The sequence below is a fragment of the Calonectris borealis genome, chromosome 18, assembly GCF_964195595.1.
Source record: "Calonectris borealis chromosome 18, bCalBor7.hap1.2, whole genome shotgun sequence".
Taxonomy (NCBI): Eukaryota; Metazoa; Chordata; class Aves; order Procellariiformes; family Procellariidae; genus Calonectris; species Calonectris borealis.
The window spans coordinates 6,899,582-6,922,653 of NC_134329.1; the positions used below are offsets into that span (position 1 = coordinate 6,899,582).

Sequence of the window (23,072 nt, forward strand, 5' to 3'; positions counted from 1 at the left end):
GCCTCCCGCTACTGCCCTGCCACGGCCAGGAGGTGAAAACCGAAGCAGGGACAGCACACGCAGCATGCTCCGCTGTTCAGTGAAGGACACGGGCAGCTCAGCGGGACGGTAACAACTAAAACATCAGTGTGTTATCAACGTTATTCTCATACTAAATCCAAAACACAGCACTATACCAACTACTAGGAAGAAAACTCTATCCCAGCCGAAACCAGGACACACACCGACCTGAGTTGGTCAGTTGGTCTATTGAAATCGCCAATTTTAATTACGATTTAAACGAGCAAATAAAAATTTTTATTCCGTTCTTTTCCTCCATACTCCTCCAGCACTCGTACCATGACTGCGAGGCCGTCTTCTAAGGGAAGCAGCTAATGAGGATCAACCCCAGACACGCTGTTTTGAAGCGAAGTTTCTACAGACACATGTAAGCGGTTATACAGTCAACGTGCTTCCAGATACTCACATTGATTACACTGTATTAGAAAACGGTAAATTATTTATCAGGCTTTCTGACTTGTGATTAGTGTAAAGCTGTTCTTGGATGCAAATTGGAATTGTAATTAGACATGTAGAAACCCAGCACCTGAAACCTGTTTTTATTGAAGCAGTGTAAGGTACTTTTTTCCTTTTGTATCCAGCATAATTATCAAAGAACACTTTGCACATAAAAAACCCCATCAATTTATTCAAACCAGAAACAATTTTACATCTGATCAGTGAACTAAAGCTGGTCATCACAATGCCTGGATTTTAAAGCTAGTACATCTCAACTTCTCATACCTGATTTTTTTATTCCTGAACTGGAAGAGAAAGGCAAGCTCCCCTACCTCTGCCAATTTATTACTCAGCTTTGAGTGAAGCAATTCTTGAACAGAGCTACATTTAAAAAAACAAACAAACAAAAAACCCAAAAAACCCCAGACAAACAGAACAATCATAAAATCTCTTTGGCAGGTACAGAACAGACCACAGCCACTAAGAGTCAGCTTATTACTTCAAGATGCTCTGGCCTGAGACACTTACCTGCCAATTCCCTTTAATTCTGTGGTACAACTCATTAAAATTTCAAAAGTAAAAACTGCATTTACATTTGCGTAATAAGTTTAAGTGCATTTAGGTTTTATAGTTTGCCAATTGCAAGTTATGGTCAGCTTTTGAGGAGGTGGGTTCCCCCCCACTTAGAAACGATTACTTCCAACTAAACCAAATTTGTGTCTGCTCTGTCACTGTCCCCCCTCCACCCCCAGTCTCCGGGCCCTGGCAGTGGCATGTTTTATACGCCCAACAAGGACGTGCTTATTTAAGACTGAAGTGCGAGAGATCCCAGAACAGCTATTACAAGTAAAAATGTTAAGACTTTCCTTGCCTTTAGCCACCCTCCTTGCAGGTGACAGTCACTGTTCAAACCAGACCTTGAGCATGTGAGCAGAAACCAGCGTCTGGCTACAGGACCCTGCTTATCAGCCCAGGCAGAGATAATGGGAAAGAGTGAAAACAGCGATATCATCATTAAAAATGTGCTGTTTCTTTCATTTTAATTATCCAACCCTTAATTAGTAGCAGGTAAAAGCTGGATTGAAAGGTTTCCTCTCCACTGTGAATTGCAGTCCAGGAGAAATGGAGACCTGAGTGTCAAGCCCTGAGCTGTCAAGACGCTTTTCACCCAAAAATGTCAAAGCGCCCTGCACATCCACCTTGCCAGCCTCACTGCCCGCCCTCGTGGGACGCCAGGGGAGAAGGGAAGATACACCGCATGCATCTGAAGCAGCAGAACCAAGCAAGTGTCATTATCCGCGCTGGAATCCAGCCAAGACCCTCTTCCCCTGCCCCTTGGGATTAGCACAGCAGTTGAGTAAAGTAAATTCAAAACAGGATTTTGAGAGCCTGGGTCAAACTCGCACCTAGCCCAAGTGCAAGCAGTTGCTCCCGGGTCCTCATCTTAGCCCCCACTCCCAGTGACACCAGGCCTGAAAATGGCTCCACACCCGCGTCTAGAGGCCCACAGCCACATAGGAGAGCGGGAGAGAAGTTTCCAGGCATCAGGGCACGCGCAGCTATTGCTCCGAGGACATGGTGCCAAGAGCTCAGTCTTGCCAGAGGCAGAAGCTTAACTCTCAGAGAGCGCGTGCAGCACTTCGGCGTTTAAAGATGAGGAGGAGTGCAGGGTCACTCCGGGGGCCCCGATATTGGTCTCCCAGCATTCAAATCCACAGGCACATAAGTCTCGCTTGGCTGCTTCCACGGCCAGCGGGGAGGTGTCTGCCAAGAGGAAGGCAAGAGCAGCCAGTTAGTCAGCTAGGCCACTGCAGGGAGACTGAAACGGGCCATCGCACGTTTAAACACATGCCCCCTGGAACAGGGCCGATGCCCTGAAGATCTGACACACATAAATGAATGCACTGAATCGCCCCTGCATGAAACACTGCAAACCACACTGCCAGACGGCTCTGCTAGACACCATCCCACGCTCCTGACATGGCTTCACATCCCACACAGCCATACGAGGGCTAGCATTGTATCCCCCTGCTTCCAAACCTGACCCACTGGAAGCGGGGAAGGATGCCCAGGGCGAGCAGAGGGTTACTGACCTGGTCTCAGCAGGGTGATGCCACAGCCGCCCCCGCCAGCCCCGGTCAGCTTGCTATGCAGGCCGTGGGACGCCGTCACCCAGCACAGCCTGTCCAGGGAGGGATGGCCGACTCCGATCACGTTTAAGTGGTGTTGGTTTATATCAAAGAGTTCCTAAAAGCAACCGCACACACATGAGATGAGCACACATGGTGTCAGAGGCTCTTCACAGCTGTGGCTCCCTCTGCAGCAAGGTGCAGGGGAGCTGCTCTGCCTTCCCAGCCAGCACCCTATGTGGCCATCTCATTTCCGCAGGGAGTTCGGCCACCAGCACGTCTCGGGGCCCAGCAGCATTGGGAAGCAAGGTCGAGGCTGGGGTCTGAGCCCTGGGCTGCTCATCTGTCCCTGTCCCCCTCATGACTTGTGCTGCTGCTGCCCGCCACAGTGACAGTGATACGACAGCCTCTGGATCTCCTTGCTCAGGGAGGACACAGAAAATCCTGGTCACCTCAAGCTGCCAGCAGGCATTTATTTCAGGCGCTAAATCAGAGCTCCCCAACGCCTCCCGACTGCTTCACCTCTCCCCTGTCACACGAGTGTTGAGCAGGAGACTGTGCAAGCCCCCTCGCTGGCCGTGGGAAGGGCACTAAGCCAGCATCTCTCATTCCTGGCTGTCACCCTGCCCTGCCCTGCAATCCATCCAGCATAACTAAATCCAGGGGACTTCTGACACAGCCAAGTCCGAAATGGCATTGCTGGGGAGGCGACGTGGAGTTACCTCCCCTTGTTTGCATTGTGCAGCACTTCTCCGTCCTCACGGGCAGGGCCTGGGCTGCGAGCCAAGGGGCCTCTCACCAGCACCACGCTGGGAATCTGGCACCCAGCTCAAGTGGGGTCAAGAGGGTCCTCCCTTCAGGGGAGAGCAGCGCAAGCCACTCTCCAAGCAAGGCTGCCCTCCAAGCAGAGCTGCCCAGCTCTGGTGAGCTCCGAGTGCATCTCTGCCACGCTGCCCCAGTCAGCCACAAACACCGCTGCTCCTGGAGAAAGCTGCCACGGCAGCAAAGTCCGAATGGCCCAAGTGATGGACAACACCACACAGAGGTGGGAGTTACAGCTTCTCTCCTCCCAGTACTGGAGGTGAGGAATTAAGGAACAGAGGGAAGGGCTTGGCCCAACTCAGAGCAAGCCTGGAACAGAGCCAGGAACTGACACCAGGCCCCCAAGCACCGCAGTGCCCTCTCAGCTCATCACTGGAGGAAGCTCATTCTCAGCAATGCTGGTCTGACACCATGACTCGATCATCTCCCCGTCACGTGGCGGCTGTTCCCCTCGCTGTCCCAGAGGGTGTCACAAGCAGGGAGCCAGCTGAGATGGGACCAGTCCCAGAGAGGCTCCCTAACAGGAGCCCCGTGCTCCCTCCTCCAGTCAGTGCGACCAAGGCTTCCCTGCCCGCAACTCACGGTGAGCCGGGAGGGATGCTGCACGCAGGGAGCGGCGGGAGCCACGCTGCAGCGTGGCAGGCGTCAGTCACATCACCCTCCCTCAGCTCTGCATGGGTCTCCTGCCAACAGGAGGGGACGATGTAGAAATAATCCCTCTCCCCCCCCTCCATTTTCTGTACTGCATTTCTGTACTGCATTTAAACAAAAGCGAGAAGATGAATTAGCCAGTCGCATGCAGAGCGCATATATCACAAGTTCTGTGATGGGTTGGACAGACGTCCATCTAGAGGCCTCTTTATATGCCTGAGTGAGGGCACAGCACTGTCTATGATGATCTAAGACACCTGTCATCTCCTGATCCAAAATCTGCCAGGAATCGGATGACAGCTTATGACACAGTAGACTAGTTCGATGGTTCAAATACAATGCTGTCCAGAACCGCACATTTCAGAAACAGCCAAAGATATATATATGCTGCATATAATCAACGGTGCCTCTGTGGGCAATTCAAGCACAAGACAAAACAACAGATTCAAGACAGAAACCTGCTCACTGCAGTGCTGCTTCCCGAGCATTGTATACACGGCTGCTTTGGCACCTTTCATGTGAGGATCTCAAAGCACACTTCAAATTAGCCCTCCTCTTCCCCGTCTCCCAATACTTCCAACAGTCTGAGCAATAATGCATTACGGTGGAGAGGAGTTGTCTGAAGTCGCGCTGCAAACAGACTACAGATCTCCCCCAGCCGATGCCAGCTCAGCCCTCATTACGGTCAGCCCACGCTGATGGGTACAGAAACCCACCACCCTCTTGGTGCGAAGGGAGCAGAAGGACTTTGCTATGAATCCCATGGGAGACCTTGCTGCAGTCCCAGCAGCAGCTCACCCATATGCAGCGAGGTGCAACACAGCCTGAAGCAAAGAGAAGCTGTACCAACCATCTGCTAACAGAGCGGCCCTACACTGCTGCCACAGGTCGAGCTGGGACAGCAGCTCTCTGTCCCATCCCAGAGCCCCCTCCTGCACCTCCGGAGCACGCTCATGGTTGTGGAAGGGACAATCCGCCAGCAAGAGCAAGGACAAGCAGAGGTCCTCACGGGAGAGCCGAGGGGAGGGATCCAGATGCCAACAAGGAAACCGTACCGCTGGTACCAAATGGTTCTTGACCATCCAAGTCACTTGGCACCCAGGGCCAGGCCAGGTTTGCCTCAGCTGGGACGCTGCCACACATCCTTAGCCCACGGTTGTATGAATCAGTATTACAGTGCTCTCAGCACTGCAAAAAACTTCTATTTGGAAGCGTGTTTCCCCCCACCACAGCAGCCTCTCCTACTTTGAACAAAGCCAAGACAAACACAGATCTTTGTATGCACCTCATGCATCAATGTCAGGTCAGCTCTGGGCACAACTCTGTTTGTTATTCTCTGGAGCCAGGATGAGTGCAGAGCAATGGGAGCTGGCTCGTAACCAGTCCATCACAAACCAGTGGCTGCTGGGCTCTCTGCTCTTCACTCCAGCCTTGGCAATGACAAAGCAGTTGCTTCACAGGCAGCGACTGCCAGAATGAGTGTGGCTGGCCCGCGGCGCAGGGAGGCAGCGTCTCGTTCTTAGCAAAGTGAAACAAAACCTCCAGAGCTACAGGTCTACAAAGCACCAGGCCCACTCCCTCCCTCCCTGTGCACCGCTGTGGAGAGACACCAGCAGCATTTTCTGTCCCTTGGCTCCAGGAAAGGCATTAAAAGCAGCGCGCATAGACCATGGTTTCACTCAGAACTGCACATTTCCTGCTATCAAATTTTTTCTTAGACCTAATGTTCTTTAAATGACATTTTGATGTTCAACAGTAACAGTGTCTAAAAATACTAGCGAACAAGACCCTTACCTCCAGCACAGGGTAATACTCTGGTGATGGATTTGCAGGCATCGCTTCCAGAACACTTTGGCACTCCTGAGAAATTGCATCGATGGAGTCCAGCACCGGGTTCATTATAGCAGGAAACTGAGAAGGGGGGAAGGCAAAATGTGAGAAGACTGCTCGCTAGTCTTCTAATACCACCATGATAAAACCGGCCCCAGCCTCTTGGAGCTGGACAATTCCTCAACCCACTCAGGGCTACTCATTCACGGAAACCCCCCTTGCAGAGCAGGGCAACGGTAAGTTGCTCCCATCTGCAGAAACTGGAGGAAGAGAGGGAAACAGGCCAGAGGAAGGAACTGGTGATTTTTGTGGTGAGCCCTGTTAGTGCTGGAGAGAGGGAGGAGGTGAGCTGAACCCCCAGTCCGAGGGCAGCTGGGAGTTAGCTAGCAGCAGGTAGGAATGCAGTGACCACAAGAGCGATCTCCCAAGAGATCCCTATGAGACCTGCAGTCCCGCATGAGGAGATCTGAGCTCGTGAGGGTTATCCCCCCACCCTGCCCCAGCACACATCTCCATCCCCGCAACCACGCAGGTGCTGCACCTTCAGGATCTTCTCTTTGACGCCAGCCACCAGGACCTTGGTGCTTCGAGGGACTTTTGTGTTGGTCAGCAAGATCCTCAGCGTCGGCACCCTGGAAGCAACAAGAGACATCTCCTTGTCTCTCTCCTTCACAGTCCCCCAGCAGCTCCCAAGGCCCAGGCAGCTACAGTTTCTTCTGCCTCTGGGTGTCGAGCAAGACGCCCAAGATAAGGAGTCCCATTAGTTTTAAAAAAGTTAAGCAGGTGCTTAAGTGCTAGCTGGGTTCAGGCTTGTTCCTTTTAGATACAAGGAACAACTGTACTAGTGCTATAAATAGGACTGTAACATATTTACTGAAATCCATGTTTTTCAAGCAAAATTTTTCCTTTGAAATACTATCTGCGAGACTAGCCAGCAGTAGCCATTAACTGCTAATAGAGCAATTTCATGCACTGTGAAAGATTTTAATGGAGTCAGATTATACTTCATTGGCAGGAGGCAGAGGGAACATGCAGGACCTGGATTTGTCTCTGCAGCTTGGTTTTCAACAGTCCTACCACCAGGTAAGCAAAAAGTTCCCCCTCCCCACAATGTCATTTGCTGCCAGGAGCAGACCCGTTCCTGCTGCCCATAATGCCATGAAATTAATATTGATCCTTTGTGCTGTGTTCATCTAATGTCAGATAATGACCAAACATTTCATTATTCCCGTCCACCCCAAACCAAGACAACACTCAAACTACCCACACCCATGGCACAATCTGGCTACAAAGCCCTTCCGCCATCCCGTTAGCCATCTCCCATCAGTCTCATACCCTACGAGATCCACCCAATGCCTCTCTGACATATTCTACCCACTGGATGTAAGTGTTATTTTTAAACTCGAATATTACCTTTTTAACGGTGTGATTTTTCCTGATTGGTATCTCAGGGCTCCACCTAAAGTAAAATACATGCATTGTCTCAGTACACAGTGAGCTGAGAGAGAACACAGTGTCGTAAGAGACAGAAGGTCTTTCATCTTTAGAACCTCACCCAGAGCATATGACAGTAATTGCAAGAAACACCAGCTAAATGAACCATGTTCTCAGACAGCATGAATCTGCCTAACCCTGCTGACTTAATGAGAGGGACGTAGTTAACTCAGTGCCTTTCCCTTTGCTCTCCCCTACTTCGGGATCACATTAAATATTTTTTAAAAGGCAAAGAGTTTGGCCAGCATTAAATCTTTACTGACAAAAAGAATCAAGCAGTGATTCCCTGGGGCAGAGCCAAGCGCGCAGGTTTCAAACTGGACTGAACGTGTCCACTCATGTCAGCAGCCGCCCTTCAGCATGGAATTTCATTGTCCAGAAGGAATGTCTCACTTGGCTCCTATTTTTACAGAGGCATTGCGATTAGGTCTCATTAGAAAGATTATTAAAAGTCTCCAAGGACACTTCCAAAACACTTGGAAGTCTCTGCTAATTGAAACTAAATGACAGCTGTCCAACTGCATTTTCTACTGCATTATTCTTGGGACAGGATTAAGTTTCTTTGTTCACGCCAGAGTGTTTAAATTTCAGTTATTTGCAGCAGGGTCTCTGCCCCACGGCACTTGCCTCAGGGACACAGATCTCTGGTGTTACTGCAGTCAGTCCCCAACAGCCCATCTGGCTCCAGTCCCAACTTACAGATGGGGCAAACCAAGACAGGGAAGGATTCCCTCTACTCGGGTCAAAACAGGGACCTGAATTTGGGAGTTTCTGGTCCCTTCGCTGCACCTCAGTGCAGTGAGACAACCTGCTGATCCAGTGTCTCTGCAGCAACCCCAACCAAGCCTTATCATTTGGAGAAATGCAACTCGTGGCATCTGCTCATCACCTTCCCACAGCTGATGCACATTCTGCAGTGAAGAATGGAAACACGTTTGCTGCTCTGCCACACCATCAGCCCCTCCTCAGCACCCATATTCAGTGCCGGGGAGCAGCAAACACACACGTACCCCAAGTACCAACAGCATTATCCACACCCGAGGGATTGCCATGGATCACCCGCTCCCCTTGGAAGGCCCAGCTGTTAATCAAAGTCAGCTCTTCTTCTGTCCACCTGAAAGGCAAGAAAACAACTCCAACACACAACCAAAACCAGCACATGCAGAGTGACAGAGAGAAGCACCAGAGGCCCAAAAGCAACGGGAACCAATAAGGCACCCAGTTGCTGTGGGAAGCCCCAGCACTGCAAATTCCCTGTGTGCACTGCATTCTTTCAGCAGGGTGCGGGCATTGCTGTTTACAGCGCCTAACTGGCGCTCAGCAATTTCTGTATGGCAGCATGTAGAAGACATCCAGCCCTGTGTGGGGAACTGGTGCTGCTCCACGGACAGAGACAGCACGAAGGGCACAACCGCTACCCAGTGCTCCCGCTGCAGGCCAGCGGCGAGGGAAAGAGCAGATTCAGGGAGAAGATCCTAGCCCTGACCTAGTGAAGATCAAATTTAACTGAATGCAAGTCCAGACTATCCCCACCTCCCCGACACTGTGTGTTACCACACACGTTGGCCTGAGATCCTGCTCACCAACTGGCAGAATGGTGTATTTATAGACAGAGAAGGCACGATGTGAGAAGAGAATAGTAAAAGTTGCATTTCATGCATGCAACTTCAGCCTCTAATTGCCAGCTGCTCAGCTGCAGAAGCCTCACAAACTGGATCAAAAGGTGTAGTTAGAACTGACTTACTATCTCCAGCAAAGCCTTTGATTTTTAGGGATTAACTCTTAACACTTCAAGCTGCACCAGGTGCTGGCACTTAAGAGCACAGAAGGGAAGCAAATGCAGGTCCAGAAGGTGTTATGCTAAAAACACAAAACCAGGTCTTTCTGTTGTCTTAAAAGCAGTCACATAAATTGGGAAGTGCTTTGAGAGTTTAAATGCTGTCCCAAAGAGTTTGGTGCTGGGTCAGAGTCAGGAAGGATCAAGGCCCTTGACTGAATATACCAATTAATGGGCTGTAGCAATACAAAAAGCAAACGCAGAACTGCCAGTTACAAAGCGATTGCTGGCTACAACTTCACCACAATTCCACCACTGTGACTTCTTCCCCAGCGCCTCTCAAAACCCCACTGCTCTGGGCCTGCTTCTGCAGGCATGTCCCATACAACCACCTTCAGAACTCACCAGCCTATTTCAAACCCACTCGCTCGCTCCACGCTGAGGGACTGTCTCAAACCCTGGCACCCCAAGGGAAGCCTGACACCCACAGGGAGCCAGCTAGTCCTCCTGCAACACACAGACTCACACAGGCACACAAATACACATCTCTGTCCTTCCCCTGGAACACAGCGCTGCCTGCTCTGCCGTCCAGACGCACAGCACATGTCCCAAGCCACCGTTCAAATGGCCTAATGCACAGTGGTATCAGATAGCCCAGCATCAGTGATGTTCCGCGGAGATCAGAGCTGGCATTCGGTGCAGCGAGAACATGCATTCGACAGGTTTTTAGAATATGGGGCCCAGAACAGGTATTACATGATGGAGCAGAGGCACAAACATGGATTTTGGAAAAGCATCACACAGTCTTACATGAAATAACAAGAACGGTCACTGACCGCTGCTAAGGCAAGGCAGAAATGCTGAGCCACCCACTATCTGGAAGCTGCTCCCTTTAACTCCCTGCTTCCATGGGCCTCAGCTGAATGTCTTTATCCATCTCCACACACCTTTCACTTCACTTGCCAATATTTAATCTGTGAAGCATTCAGGAAAACAGCTCACACCACCGCTACTCAAAATAGAAGCGCAGTTTGCTGTAAACCACTTGTTTTTAATCCTCTTTGAGAGGCTGCGATTCTTCTCTACACAGGAGTCATTATATCACGCTGTTCTTTTCTTGCAACGTTAAGCAAAAACCTTCTGAAGCCTGACACCCCCATCTCTCACTTACCCCTCTGCATGCCAGCTGGAAGAAAAAAATTACGCTGTATTCAAGCTGAAGCTAAGACGTGCGAGCAGGGAATGAAGACATCCTCGCGGCTCGCTGCCTGGTTTGGAACTGGCCTTTCATTTCTCATGCCGTGTGACTATTTGGGAGATTTGCCTGAGCATGCCGTACAAACGGCTCTGCTCTAGGAACGTGTTTCTGGGTCAGGCTGCAAACCTCTGTTTTTGAGGCAGAAGACAGTCACCCTCTCTTGCTGTCTCACTTTCAGTCCCACACAAAATCCGCAGAAGGCAACCGTAAAAGGTTGCACCTGGCACCGAATGAACAATAGAGGGTTCTGCCGCTCCAGCTGCGATATGCATCTTTAAACAGAGCCTCCTCAGACACACAGCAAAGCAGACCAGTTTTTCAAGACTGAACTCCAAGGGAAAGCAACTCCCTTTCACCAGCCACTGATAAAGGGGAAACTCAGGCAGATCAGAAGGAAATGCACCACATGCAGAAAAAAATTCATGTGAAAATGCAGAAAACACAGAAAGGATCCTCGACTCCTTGAGGACTCAAAGCAAAACCTGGAAGATGCTCAGGGACAGAGAGGAAATAGAGGTTAAAAAAAAATCACCACATTAAAGTGTGTGTTTTATTTGCTTGGCAAAATAAAGCTTTTTTTTTTTTTTAGTACGTATATCTTACGCCAGAGAAGGGAAATGGTGCAAGTTTTACCAAGTCTCTGCATCCAGTTTCTTTTATCAGGAGAAGCGAATTGTAAACACGTGATTCACAGGTCAGAGCCCTGGGACAGGGCACGTCTCTGCTGCTGGGAACAGTTGGGCTCCGGGGGCCACTGCTGGGGCCACAGCCATTGCCATAGCCCAGAAGTCGGCCAGAGAGACCAAGAGAGGTGCCGGTGCCAGAATTTGTGCAGGTAAAAGGAAAGACAGGAGCACAGAGAGCAGAGCTGCCCCAGGCCGTGCATGCAAAGCAGGGAGGCTTCCCAAATGCATTACCTGGCTGTGGACTCTCCCTCCTTCAGAGGGCACGAGATGGCTCCGCACGCCGTCAGCAGGGCCGCCGCCAAGCAAACCGCATAGGCGGCACTTGAACCCAGCCCAGCTCCCGTGGGCAGCTCAGACCACACCAGTATGTCCACACTTGGAACATCTCTGAAACACAAACACACAGGATGGAACACAACAACCTTGAATTCCACCTTGAGACAACATTTCAAAGGCAAAAGACGCCAACTGGGACTGATCACAGGAAATGCTGGTTGAAAACTGGCAACATCAGCACATGCATACACATCCGACACACACGGGCTTCACGAGTGCTCAGTTAGCACAGCTGAGTAGCCTTGCTAAGCCATTGTACTAGAACAAAGCCTTGTTGAATTGGATCTATGATTAGCACAGCTCGTCAAGCTGCTAGCAGGGGCACTTAGTAACTAAATACTTGAGTAGCACCATAAAGAGACCCTTCAAAGATTGTTGTAAACATGATTTTAAACATCCTTCTAAATAAAGCCTAAATATCGCAATCCGTAACTGCATAGTTACATCCCACTGGAGCAACAAGCTGATGGGGAAGATAAAATACGCACGTATCCGTGTCCACATGCCCCTTTTCTCCACTGAATGCGTCCGGGTTGTGTTACAGACCCTAACATCAAACCCAGGAGCTTTTCACTGGCTGGTGAGTGACATGAACTACGAACTGATGGTTTCAGAGCAGGCTGATGACAGCCCCAGTGCTATCACCAAGCAACTCAGAGACTGCAAAGCAAAACACGATGCAGCTACACATCATAATTCTTTAACCTTTGAGTCCTTTGCTATGAATATTGAAGTCAGGTTCTGACTTGGTTTAAAATAGCAAGCAGTGCTGCATCAGACATTGCCCTGAGCACCTGCCCAGTAACTCACACTGGTATCATCAACAGTGTTGGTCAGGTTCAGAAATGCGAACAGCCTTGAGCTGCGGTTACCCCAAGTTCTCATATTTTTAGGGAGATTCAGCCCACGAGAGGGATCAGACTTAGCTCAGACAATGAATTCACAGCTCGTTTCTGTAGTTTTTCCAACCTAAGCCAGGATGAAATGAGCTGCCTGCCGGAGGGAGGGATGTCTGTCTCTGCTTCTGTTGACTGTGGGAAGGGTGGGATGAACTGCTCTGATTTAAGCACCTCACAGCCAGATGCCTACATGAGAGCAGATGATTCCCAGCCCAGCTGCTTGGGACACCCCCCCCACCAAACAGCTCAGCTCCAAAGAGTGTCTCCTGAGGTGCTCAGAACCTACGTGAAGGGAGATTCCCTGTAGTTTCTTACTTTGCCTCAAAGATTTGGTTTCTTCCCGTGACCTTATAGAAGCAATTAATGGTGAACAACACTCAAGACAGCATGTTTATTTTGGGGCAGGAAGGTAGCCTTACCCATACTTAGCTGAAATAGCCAGGCACATATACAGAAAGGCAAGAGTAGCAAGGCTCTCGGGAGCTGAGGCTCCGGCAGCGATTCCAGCAAACTCTTTCAGTGTATCCAGCTGTTCTACGCTGGGGGACTTGGATTCATCAGAGTCAGCTATGGAAGTAAGCAGGGGAGAATTTAGACACTTAGAAACCAGGGAATTAATAAACATGAAAGCAATATTTACAAGAACAACATCTCCTGTTATAGTAGGCAGAAACAGATTAAGCCAATTTCAGATTTCACCTACAAACTTTCTACCTGAGGATTCGTGATAAAATAAAAGCAAAATCTGCACCAGCCACTCTGAAAACCCAGTGTTTCCACACCCCACACCTGCATTGTATTACAGCAACTGTCTCCTTGCCTACACTTCCTAGTGCGCCCATCCATCAGTATGTAGAACTTGGCAAGCCACAAACTCTTGGATAAACTAAAGAACGTGGATATTCTGATATGCTTCACACAAGTCTGGACTCCAAATGGCCAGGAGCAGGCATCAGTGTAACAGAATTTTTAGTCAGTGCTGAGAGAGCACTGCTCTGACTCAGCAGACTTTGCTCTGCCTACTGTTAAGGAAACAGTGCTTGTGAGGGTCACAGGAGTTAACGCCAGGTCCTCGGGACGGAAACGGCACAACCGCAGTCACGGGCCCCACGCAGTACAAGATGCTGCAGAAATTCCAGTGAGAGCTGGCATGGGGCAGAGAGAGAGGAAAACAGGCCCCGTATCCCTGCCTTCCCCAAGAGCTCTCAACTCAGACCAGTTTCAGAGAGACCCTTTTTGGTCCCCCATCAGTAATACACCTGGACACGGTCCCCGGCTGGCTCCTGTATGTATTACAACACTGCCTGAGCAGCAGCAGCACAAAAACAAGCGTCTGGGAACTGAAACAGGAGGACACAGCCACAGCAAGGGCCACTCGCAGATACCAGAGCATCAGGCAGGTCACAAGAGGCACACAGAGGGAGCACGGGCGCCTGAGCTGGGGGTGTGCAGGTACACGTTAGTTAAACACACACTGAGCGTGCTCAGAGACAACAAGGCCCAGCCACACTCTGCAGGGGGAACAAATAACCCTGCGGGGTCCCAGCGCAGTCACCGGGCAGAAGGCGCCGAGCAGGACCGAGAGCCCCACACGTCGCACGGGCAGCGGCTTCCTCCTCCCAGCGCTTGCCTGCAAACCCACTCCGCAGGGCCTGGAGGCGAGGGGTGTCCCAGCTCCTCACGACGCCGACGCCGGGCAGGCGGACGCACACCCTGCCCTCACCGCAGGGCCTCAGGCGGAGGAAGGTCCTCAGGTCCAGCGCCACGGCCAAGGCCACCTGCGGGCGAGGAGAAGCGGCGTGAGGTGAGGTGAGCCGGGCCGGAGCCCCGGGAGCCCCCGGCGGCGGCAGGCTCCTTACCTTGCCGTGCACCACGGCGTGCTCGCCGTGCAGGATCACCTTCCCCGGGGCGGACAGCACCAGGCTCCGCGCCCACATCTCCCGCAGCAGGACGCGACCTCTCAGGACTCCCGCGCCGCCACCGCCGCCTCAGCTGCCCAACTCCAATCGCGCGGACTGACAGCGCAGCTCACCAATAGGAGCCGCGCTCTGCCCCGCCCTCCCCGCTCTTAAACCAATAGCTGGGATACTCGCGGGGGCGGGACTTCGGGAAGGCCAATCGGAAGGCGGCGGCGCGGAGTGGTGCGGCTCTAAGGTGACAGAGTGTGTGGGTGAAGGGAGGGACGGCGGCTGCGGAGGGTCAGGGGGCGGCGGCGGCCGGCGGCTACGGTGGCCGGGAGGGATGCTGCGGCGAGCGGCGGCGGCGGGCCGAGGCCTGTGGGGGCCGCTGGGGCGGCGGCAGCGGAGCGGGGCGGGCAGGTGAGCGCGGAGATGGGCCCGGGGGCCGGGCGGGGGTTAGGGCTCGGCGTTCCCTCTCACGGCCTGTGCCTCCGCAGCACCGACCGCGGCCCCTGCAGCGACCGGGCCCCGAAGATCTACACGAGGACGGGAGACGCAGGTAGTGCCCGGGGGCGGCGGGACGGGACACACCGAGGGGGCGCGGGGCAGAGCCCGGCCCGACCCCCGCGGCCTGGCTGGGCCGGGCCCGGCCTCTGAGCGCCTCCCCCGGGCCTTTTCCAAAGGCTTCTCCAGCACCTTCACCGGGGAGCGGAGGCCGAAGGGAGACCGGATCTTCGAAGCCCTGGGAGCCACGGACGAACTGAGCTCGGCCATCGGGTAACCCCCTGCCCCAGGACCCTCTGCCGCTGCCGGGCGGAGGGGCCGCGGAGGCCCAGCCCTGTCCTGCCGGGGTGGCCGTGCTCTCCGGGGAACTCGCCGCCGGCCCGGGGAGCTCCCAGGCCCTCCACAGGCACGAAGGCCTAGCGAGACCGTCCCAGCCCCCTTCTGCGGGGGTCTTCTGGGCGGCCTCTTCCCTTAAGAACGGCTTTCCCAGCCCCACGCCCGGCAGGAGGGAAGGGGACACGCTGTGGACCAAGATTCTCCGGGTTGCACTGACAAACAGCCAGGAGTGTCCAAATTCCGTGTTTTTCATGTGGAAAAAAACACATCTGCACAATGGTGGTAATTTTCTCATTTCCAGCTAACTCTGCTTTTTTTTTTTTTTTTAACTTAGGCTTGCTGGTGAATTTAGCAGTGAAAAGGGCCACGCATTTGTTGAACAACTTCACAAAGTGAGTGTTAATCCTCACCCAGTGCAGTCACTTCATCTGTGCTGTTGAAACATATTCTTAAACTCTTTCATTTTAGACACAGTGCTCGCACTGAGACACAGGAGTTTAATAAATTTAGTATTAAAATAAATAAATACTTAAGACTTTGACCCTTGATTACTCTCTAAGAAACAAATTTCTTTAACCAAGAAGGAAACTGGTAGATCAAGTGATTAGTTATGGGCAGACAAACTTACCTCTAGATTTATTCAGACCTGTTACTACATGGTTATGGACAGAAGCCTTGTTGTCACGTAGCCTCAGATTTGAAATCGGGGCAAAGTAACCACGTGGGCACGATGGTGGGAGACGGGTCCTGCCGTGGCAGTCTGTGAGTTTTGCTCATTAGCTTCGCTGTGCACAAGAACGCAGAAGGAGCTAATCAAAGATTTCAAAAAGCTTTACCAGACTGCCTCTCAAGTATCCCGGGCTGTGGAGAGATGCCCCTCTTGGAAGCAGATGTGACACCAAGCCAGCGCTGCTTGCAGCTGTTTGTCACTGCCTTTCTTCCAGAGGTTTCTGGTTCGGTGTCCTACCAGCAAAGGGATTGTGTGAGCACTCTCCAGTCTGCTTTCTGCAAAGTCAGCCAGGGTGGTTTAATGTGCCAGTGAAAACAGGTACATGTGCTAATCTGGCTTCTCATAAAGCAATTAGGGAGCACTTATCTGATCCCCCCTGCCAGCAGGCTGGGGCATGATGAACAACAAGGGTAGGATCTTCTTTAATCACCACAACCAGCTGTCGCCTCCCAGAGCTTGCTGCAGTTGTACTCGAGCATCAAAGGCTGGTTAATGACAGCGCTTCTTATTTTTGTTCTGATTGCCACATCTAGGTCCAGTGTATGCTGCAGGATGTGGGCTCCAACATCGCGACGCCTCTCTCCTCAGCCAGGGAGGCTCACTTAAGTAAGCCCCACGGTACCTTTCCTGGGATAACAGTTCTTGAATCACAGCTGTCCTTCTAGACCGCTGCTGGGGAGGCTGTTGCGGTCTGTGGTAGTTAGAGCTGCCCAAGGGCTGCTCTGCAGCGTGTCTGGTGCTGAATGAAGTCACGCACGGTCCCACAAGCCGCTGCTGCTGCCTGGGTGTGACTCAGGCGATGTAAGCTGGGCTGGGGCGCTGCCCCAACACCGACACGCAGCTGCTGAATGGGGAGCCAGCCCTGCTCTAGCAGGAGGATTTTTTTGGGATGCTTTCTTAGGACTTACTGATCCAAGAAATATGGAAGTAGAGCTCTATCTGTAGACTGAATCACTTCTGCATTTCTTTTAGTTGATTCTTTTCCCTCTGTAGAACGAACATCTTTTAGTGAGAAGCCAGTTCTGGAGCTGGAGCAGTGGATTGACAGTTACTCAGAGCAGCTTCCTCCGCTCAGAGCTTTCATCTTGCCAGTAGGTACTGCTTACGCCTCTCACTGACTGGAGAAGGCTCGCTTTGTTAGGGTAGATCTGCTCTGCCACTTGCTGCGGGAAAACAGGTTGTGAGGCCATTAATTGCACGGACAAATACCAAAAGAAAAGCAGAGAGAAGGACCCAGTTGAGTTAAATTTCCACATCCTACTGCATTCGGATATCTTTTCCCAGCTGCCTAGCCATAACATAGGGTTCAGTTGCACGTGTGTGTGAGATGTGATAGCTTTGCGGCAGTTACACAATAAGGTGGATGGCTATATCTGTTGTTAGCAGACATTGATGTGCTGTTTCATTGTTGTTTCAGTCAGGAGGTAAAAGCAGTGCTGCTCTCCATTTTTCCCGAGCTGTCTGCCGCAGAGCTGAAAGGTGGTGAGTGTTGGCTGTAGTGTAACAGAATAAAATTGATAAAAGGTGATCAGAATGCTACAATGATAGCAAATCGTTGCAGCTGGAGCAATCAACCATAGCTGTATTGCACTCGACTAGAGCTTGAGTCAAGCTTCGTATGTTTGTGTTAGTCAAATTCCAGGAGCCTCTCTTCCCTCCCCTGAACTCGGTCATCTGAGCTAAGAACTTCAGACAGAACAGACGGGTTTATGTTGAGATCCATCTACGTGTTCAGCTTGCATCTGGCTTGCTAAATGTATTTTATAGGCTGGCACACGTGGAAGCTGGGGCACTGGCAGGTGTGAGAGCCGGGAAGCTTTAAGATGTTACTGCCCACACCTACCTTGTCCCTCTTCTCTATTGGAGATTAAAGCTCCCCTGGTAAGGTCCGTAGGAGAAGACTCTTGTCTGCTCATTAAATCACTTCCATGCAGAGTCTCTTGTGTTAGCCCGAACCTGCTCATGAGCAGTTCTAAGTTGCTGGGGGTTCTTTACTGAAGCCGCTGATGTGCAGGAAGATGTTTCTGTGTATGTGCTCTGCTGCGAGGTTTGCTACTCTGACAAGATGCACTGGCGCAGGTGATCTTCGAAAAGCTAACACCACAGTCAGTGGTTTCTTGTCAAAAGAAAGCTAGAATGAGGGCTGTACACCAGTCAGGCGGCAAGGAACAGCTCTGTTCTCTCAACAAAAGAAGGGTCCCTGTTTACCTGCAGAAAAGGATAATGATCCTTCAGGGTATTAATCACCTGCAACTGCTCCCGTTGTTCAGTGATACCCACTGAGGAGTGGCCTTTTACAGGAGTGGAGCTGCAATCCTCCAGAATAGTTACAAAAATCAGTTGCGTTATGTGGCCACCACAGATTCTTCTTGGGGAAGTAACTGTGCTGTGGGGAGTTAGCAGGGGGACTCCAGGTGCGGTTGGGGTGTGAAGGTCGGTGTTCCAGCAAATTGCAGTCATTTGTGCATTCAGAGCTAGAAAATTAAATACACTAAAAGTTTCCTTTTCTTCTTCTAGCGTGGTTCCTTTAGTACAAGCAGGGGAAGCAGATCCAAATGTGGCCAAATACTTAAACAGGTAAAAAAAAAAAAATCCCAAACCCTTACTCTGTATGACTGCAGAGTGCCTGTGTTGTTCTCTTAGTCTTGGGAGAAAACTGTGGGTTTTACCTCTCAAGAAGCTTCCCTTCTAGAATAAGATCTTAGAAGTTTCAACAAGCAGCTTGTTAAAAAGTACTGTTGCAAGGCTGCAAAGTATGTTCACAGACACTGCTGGGGTGCTGAGGGAGCAGTCGCTTAACTTTCTTATTGAAGGCCATTTTGGAAATCACTTCTGGCGTGGTCTCGTTTTGCCTTCCTTTACCTGCAGCTCTTGTGCTGTAATCAAATGTGCTTTGCTGTGTAGTTGTGCGTTGCTGGATACAAACACACCTGGTGTGAGAGGTGGTTTCACTGCTTTTCCCTTGGTTTCCAGACTGAGCGACTATCTCTTCGTTTTGGCACGTTACGCTGCAATGAAGGAAGGGAAGGAAGAGAAAATATATGTAAAGCCTGAACCGTAACCGGGAGCTGGAATGTTTGTTTCTTTGATCATGGGAAGCGAAATCCAGCAGACTGCTTCCCCCCATCAAGGAAGGGAAAGAGAACAAGCCTGGATTGGAAACGCGAGCTGCCAAGAACTTCCAGCTTAAATAACTAGGACCTTGTTCATAAATACTGGGAGAAATACAGCTGTTCTGTTCACTGGGCCTTGTCCGAATACCCCTTGTATAACACTGTGGCGATGGCATCAGTTACTGTTTGCCCTGGGTTGGAGCTGAGGCAGGAGACTTCAAAGAATTACAGCTGATTTCTAGAGGTGTCTTAATTTCCCTGGGCAGAGGCAGGTGCTGTGGAAAGGCTTTGACAGGACTCTGAGGAATGAAGAGGAGAAAACAATCAGCTTCTCTTTGTAATGCTCGTACAGAACAGCAACTGTGTAGAGATTCAGGAATTCTGTCCACAAGCTTTGAAATAATAAATGTGATTTACTTGTACCAAAGGGCCCTTAACTGTCATACTTTAATACTGAGCCCAGCGTGCTTTTCTTTTTTAAGTTGCTTTCAATCCATCAGCCCTGGCTGAAGCTGAGCTGTGTAGATTTACAGGAATGCACCAAGAATTCTTTGGCTCTGGCTGCCTCTCTTTATGCATGTGACGAATGTCTCCGTGCTGACAATCCAGTGCATCCTTTGCCAGGAACGGGGCTCACGCAGGATAGGGATTAAAGGAGGAAAGCCCAAATCCTACAGGTCATGTGCAGGCAAGACGATTCTATGATTCTAAGCTCTGTTTAGGTAGCTGGGGTTAACTCCACGTGCAGCTGCCCCTCCGAGCGCACAGACCCCTCTCGGTTTGGTGACAGCATCCTGCTCTGGCTGCAGGTGCCAGCTGAAGGAGTAGAGCCCTTGGGTAGTTTAGTATCTCTGCTGGGGACCACGCAAGTCCCTGAATTTGCAGATAAAGGGGTTGTGATGACTAGCAGGGGCCTGGCCCTCAGCTGACAGCTGGAGGTGGGAGAGAGAGGCTAACACCTGAAGGGGTTCGTATCTCGCACACGTTAACGTCCACGTTGACCTCAGGAGCGTCACTGTCACGGAGCCCTCAGCAGCGCAGGCTAGAGCGTGTTCTAGAGCTTGGAGAATCTGGCTGCAAACATCACGATAGCAGATCACGGTACTTCAACAGAGGCGACATCCTCTTCCAGCTTCCTGATGGACTGAAAACTGCCAAAAAACATACTCTGTGTAAACGCGTGCATTACAGCCAGCTGAATGAGTTAACACCTTGCTACCACGCTGCATAGAGAAGACAGACAATTACGGTTTTACAGTTATGTCCAAGCCACTTACAGCTTGGAAATATAATTGGGAAGAACACACGTCAGACGTGGTGGTTTAAGTCTTCCCCTCCTTGTACGGAGGAGCGTCACGGAAACCTGTGGGCGGTGAGGTGATGACACATCAAGGGTGCTTGCCCTGCACTAAGGGTGCCACTTTCAGTGGTGGGAGCTTTTCAGTCAGTCATGCAGCTTCCTCTGTTCAATTATTTAAGTAGAAACAACCTTAAACTTGCTTCCCAAAAGAGTCTCTGGCTTTTGTGTTAACTTTTTAATCAGAGTGGGGTCAGAGTGAAGAATGCCCAGCGCTAATAGATACTGCTGTCTCATTATTCACCCCTTCTTTTTTTTTTAAACAGATATTTCATGGCTATTGTTAATGCACATTTTTCACAGAGTAATTTTCCAAGCCCTAGCCTGTAACACATCCCAATGACAAATGCTCTTGATTTGGACTGTACCGTCAGCTGCAATGTCACATCAGACATTTTCTCAATGCCTGCTCCAGACAGGCCATCCAGTTTTATGATAGCTCTGTCTCAGTGATCACTATTGAACCTTAAGAATCTAGAGGCTTTTCAAGTTTAATTGAATAAAATTCTTTGCAATATAAATTCTTCATGAATGCTATATAAATCAGCTCTGGGATGGATTTATAGTATTTTCTTTTTTTCCAGCTGGGGGGAAGAAATCTCACTACTGTTTTGGGACCAAAGCTAGTATTGTTTTGATTGCAAGGAGAAATAAATTTAGCTACTACACTTTAACATGATGTAGAGATTAAATTTATTAGGGTGCCCTCAGCTTCCAGCTCCCCCCCTTCTCCCTTTCTACCCAAAGACCTCTGCGCAATTGTTTCTGCGGGGCTGAAGCGGGGGGAGGCTGGTGTCTGGGGTGACCCTGTTGTTTCAGTTAAGCAGGCGCAGTGGGCCAGGGCTCAAATGTAGGAGTGAGCATAGATCGGGCTGAGCGTGGTCCCAGCCCCGCGGGCTGCTGCAGCTCAGCAGAGCAGAGCTCCCCGGGGGCCACGCTCGGCCCTTCGAGAGTTCACAGGGCGCAGTGAACTGCTTCAGCACCTCGTCGTACAGCACGCGGCTGTGTGAAAGGGACCTTTCTGTCCTGAATGCTGTCCCCAAGGTACGGAGGGGAGCCGCTGGCCATTGAGCTGCAGCAAGGCTCAGGTCCTCGGCCCCAGTGCACCCTCCGTGCTGCGCTGGGACAGAGGCCAGTCGGGGGGGGGACACTGGGGTGAAGCAGGGACCTTGTGCACCGAGTTGAGCGAAGACGTTCCAGCGCGGCCGAGCTGGCGCCTGCTAACGATCACGGAGCAGCGTGCAGCAGTGCACGAGAGCCTGGCGAGACAGCAGGCAGGAGACGGGTAGGAGTGAAGTGTCACCAAAATGAAATACAGGCTTTAAAACAAATAAAGCTCTGTTGCTCTGGATTAGCATTTGTTTTTCCAAGTCCTTTGTCCCCACCCAGCAAATCCAGCCGTAGAGCATAGGGATTCCAGTGCCTGCACCTCATTAATATAATGGGAGGAAGGCAGATGCTTTGTCCATACTGACCGTATGCAGAGCCCAGATACATTCCTGCCTAGCAGGGTTCCTTATTTATGATTACGTTGGAGCTGCCAGCACAGACATATGTTGCTAAGGGTCGTTTATTCTTGTTTGTAAAATGTATGGCTGCTCCTAGCTTACACACTGTCAAAACTGGAAGAACTGGCCCCAAAATCTCTTGCTGCATGATTGGATCAGACGCCTGTACATCTGTTAACGCTGTAGGAGCTGTAAAATGAAATAAGTTTCACTATAACTCAAGCACCTCTATTACCGCCACAATGTGTAAGCAGCAGAGCCGGCTGCTGCTCTTGCAGAAATGACACAAACATACATTTTGCCAAGTCATATGTAAATTTATACAAGGCAGCGTTTCCTCTGCTAAGGCACAGAAGGAAGGACTAGTACGTGTGTGCCCCCACCTCGACAGGATGCGCTGGCCCCCCCAGCCCGGGGCTTGCCGTGCTGCTGCAGCTGAAGGGCAAGTCTTGGGGTGCACAGCCCCAGCAACGGGGAGCCAGCAGCAGTCCTGCACTCCTCCTCTCAAGCTGGAGGACCAGAAGGGACCACATCTGCCATCAGATCCAAGTCCTCTGCAATTGCAGGCCCCTGAAATATCCATTTTTGCCTGGAAGGGGGTCAAAGAAAAACCCTCCCCATCCGAACAGCTCATGCTGCAGCAAGGTAAGACCCGGCTAGAAAAGGGCAGGCGTGCCGTTAGGGTGCCTCAGGGTAGGAGCCACCGTCCCTGCATCAGACAGAAGCAGATTCAGCCCATTTGTGTTGAGGAAAGGGCTGTCTTGGTCCCTCAGCTCTACCTCTGCCGCAACCTGGCAGAAAGTGCCCACCTCTGTGCCCCGTCCCTGCTACAGCCGCTCCGCAGAGCGTGCACGGATAGGCAGAGCGCCATAGCCAGTGCTCCAACCGCCCCAGGGCGAAAGTGAAGCTGCAGAGGGTCAGTATTGAAGAACTTGACCTTAGAAATGACCACAAAAGCGCGTTTCTGAACAGCCAGTGTAAGTACCACTCACCCAGGAGGTGGTGGGTGGCAGTGCCAAGCCGGTGCCATGTAGGTCTGACCACTCCGTCACCCACGCAGGTCACTAATGCGCTGCAGGAGCTGCTGTTGCATTTCTCAGTAAACGTGAGCAAACACAAAAATAAGCCATAGGAATACCTGATCTCGTTCTGCTCAGGGATGTGGAGACCAGAGCTCGGCGTACCCTCCTCCCTCTCCATCCGAACTTGCAACCAGCCCTGGCACAGAGCGTGGGCCAAGAGGTTG

At 51.2% G+C, this 23,072-nt stretch overlaps 2 protein-coding genes across 3 annotated transcripts; one reads left to right on the plus strand and one right to left on the minus strand.

Annotated features, from left to right (window-relative positions):
- Window positions 1-668: 668 nt before the first annotated feature.
- On the minus strand, window positions 669-14,509 carry MVK (mevalonate kinase). 2 transcript variants are annotated; one of them, XM_075167547.1, is made up of 10 exons: window positions 14,240-14,509; window positions 14,011-14,158; window positions 12,800-12,947; window positions 11,377-11,532; window positions 8,435-8,538; window positions 7,344-7,389; window positions 6,472-6,562; window positions 5,895-6,011; window positions 2,592-2,745; window positions 669-2,262 (listed from the first exon to the last, which is right to left on the minus strand). In XM_075167547.1, the coding sequence occupies exons 1-10, from the start codon at window positions 14,315-14,317 to the stop codon at window positions 2,111-2,113; spliced, it is 1,194 nt and encodes a 397-aa protein (XP_075023648.1). In that variant the 5' UTR covers window positions 14,318-14,509; the 3' UTR covers window positions 669-2,110. The 2 variants fall into 2 exon arrangements, with proteins under 2 accessions (XP_075023648.1, XP_075023647.1); XM_075167546.1 differs by having other exon boundaries at window positions 13,936-14,158.
- Window positions 14,510-14,553: 44 nt separating this feature from the next.
- On the plus strand, window positions 14,554-20,839 carry MMAB (metabolism of cobalamin associated B). Its single transcript, XM_075167550.1, has 9 exons — window positions 14,554-14,698; window positions 14,776-14,837; window positions 14,962-15,055; window positions 15,453-15,510; window positions 16,382-16,454; window positions 16,842-16,939; window positions 17,266-17,330; window positions 18,366-18,425; window positions 18,822-20,839. Exons 1-9 carry the CDS (start codon window positions 14,622-14,624, stop codon window positions 18,907-18,909), a joined length of 675 nt encoding a protein of 224 aa, XP_075023651.1. The 5' UTR covers window positions 14,554-14,621; the 3' UTR covers window positions 18,910-20,839.
- Window positions 20,840-23,072: the final 2,233 nt, after the last annotated feature.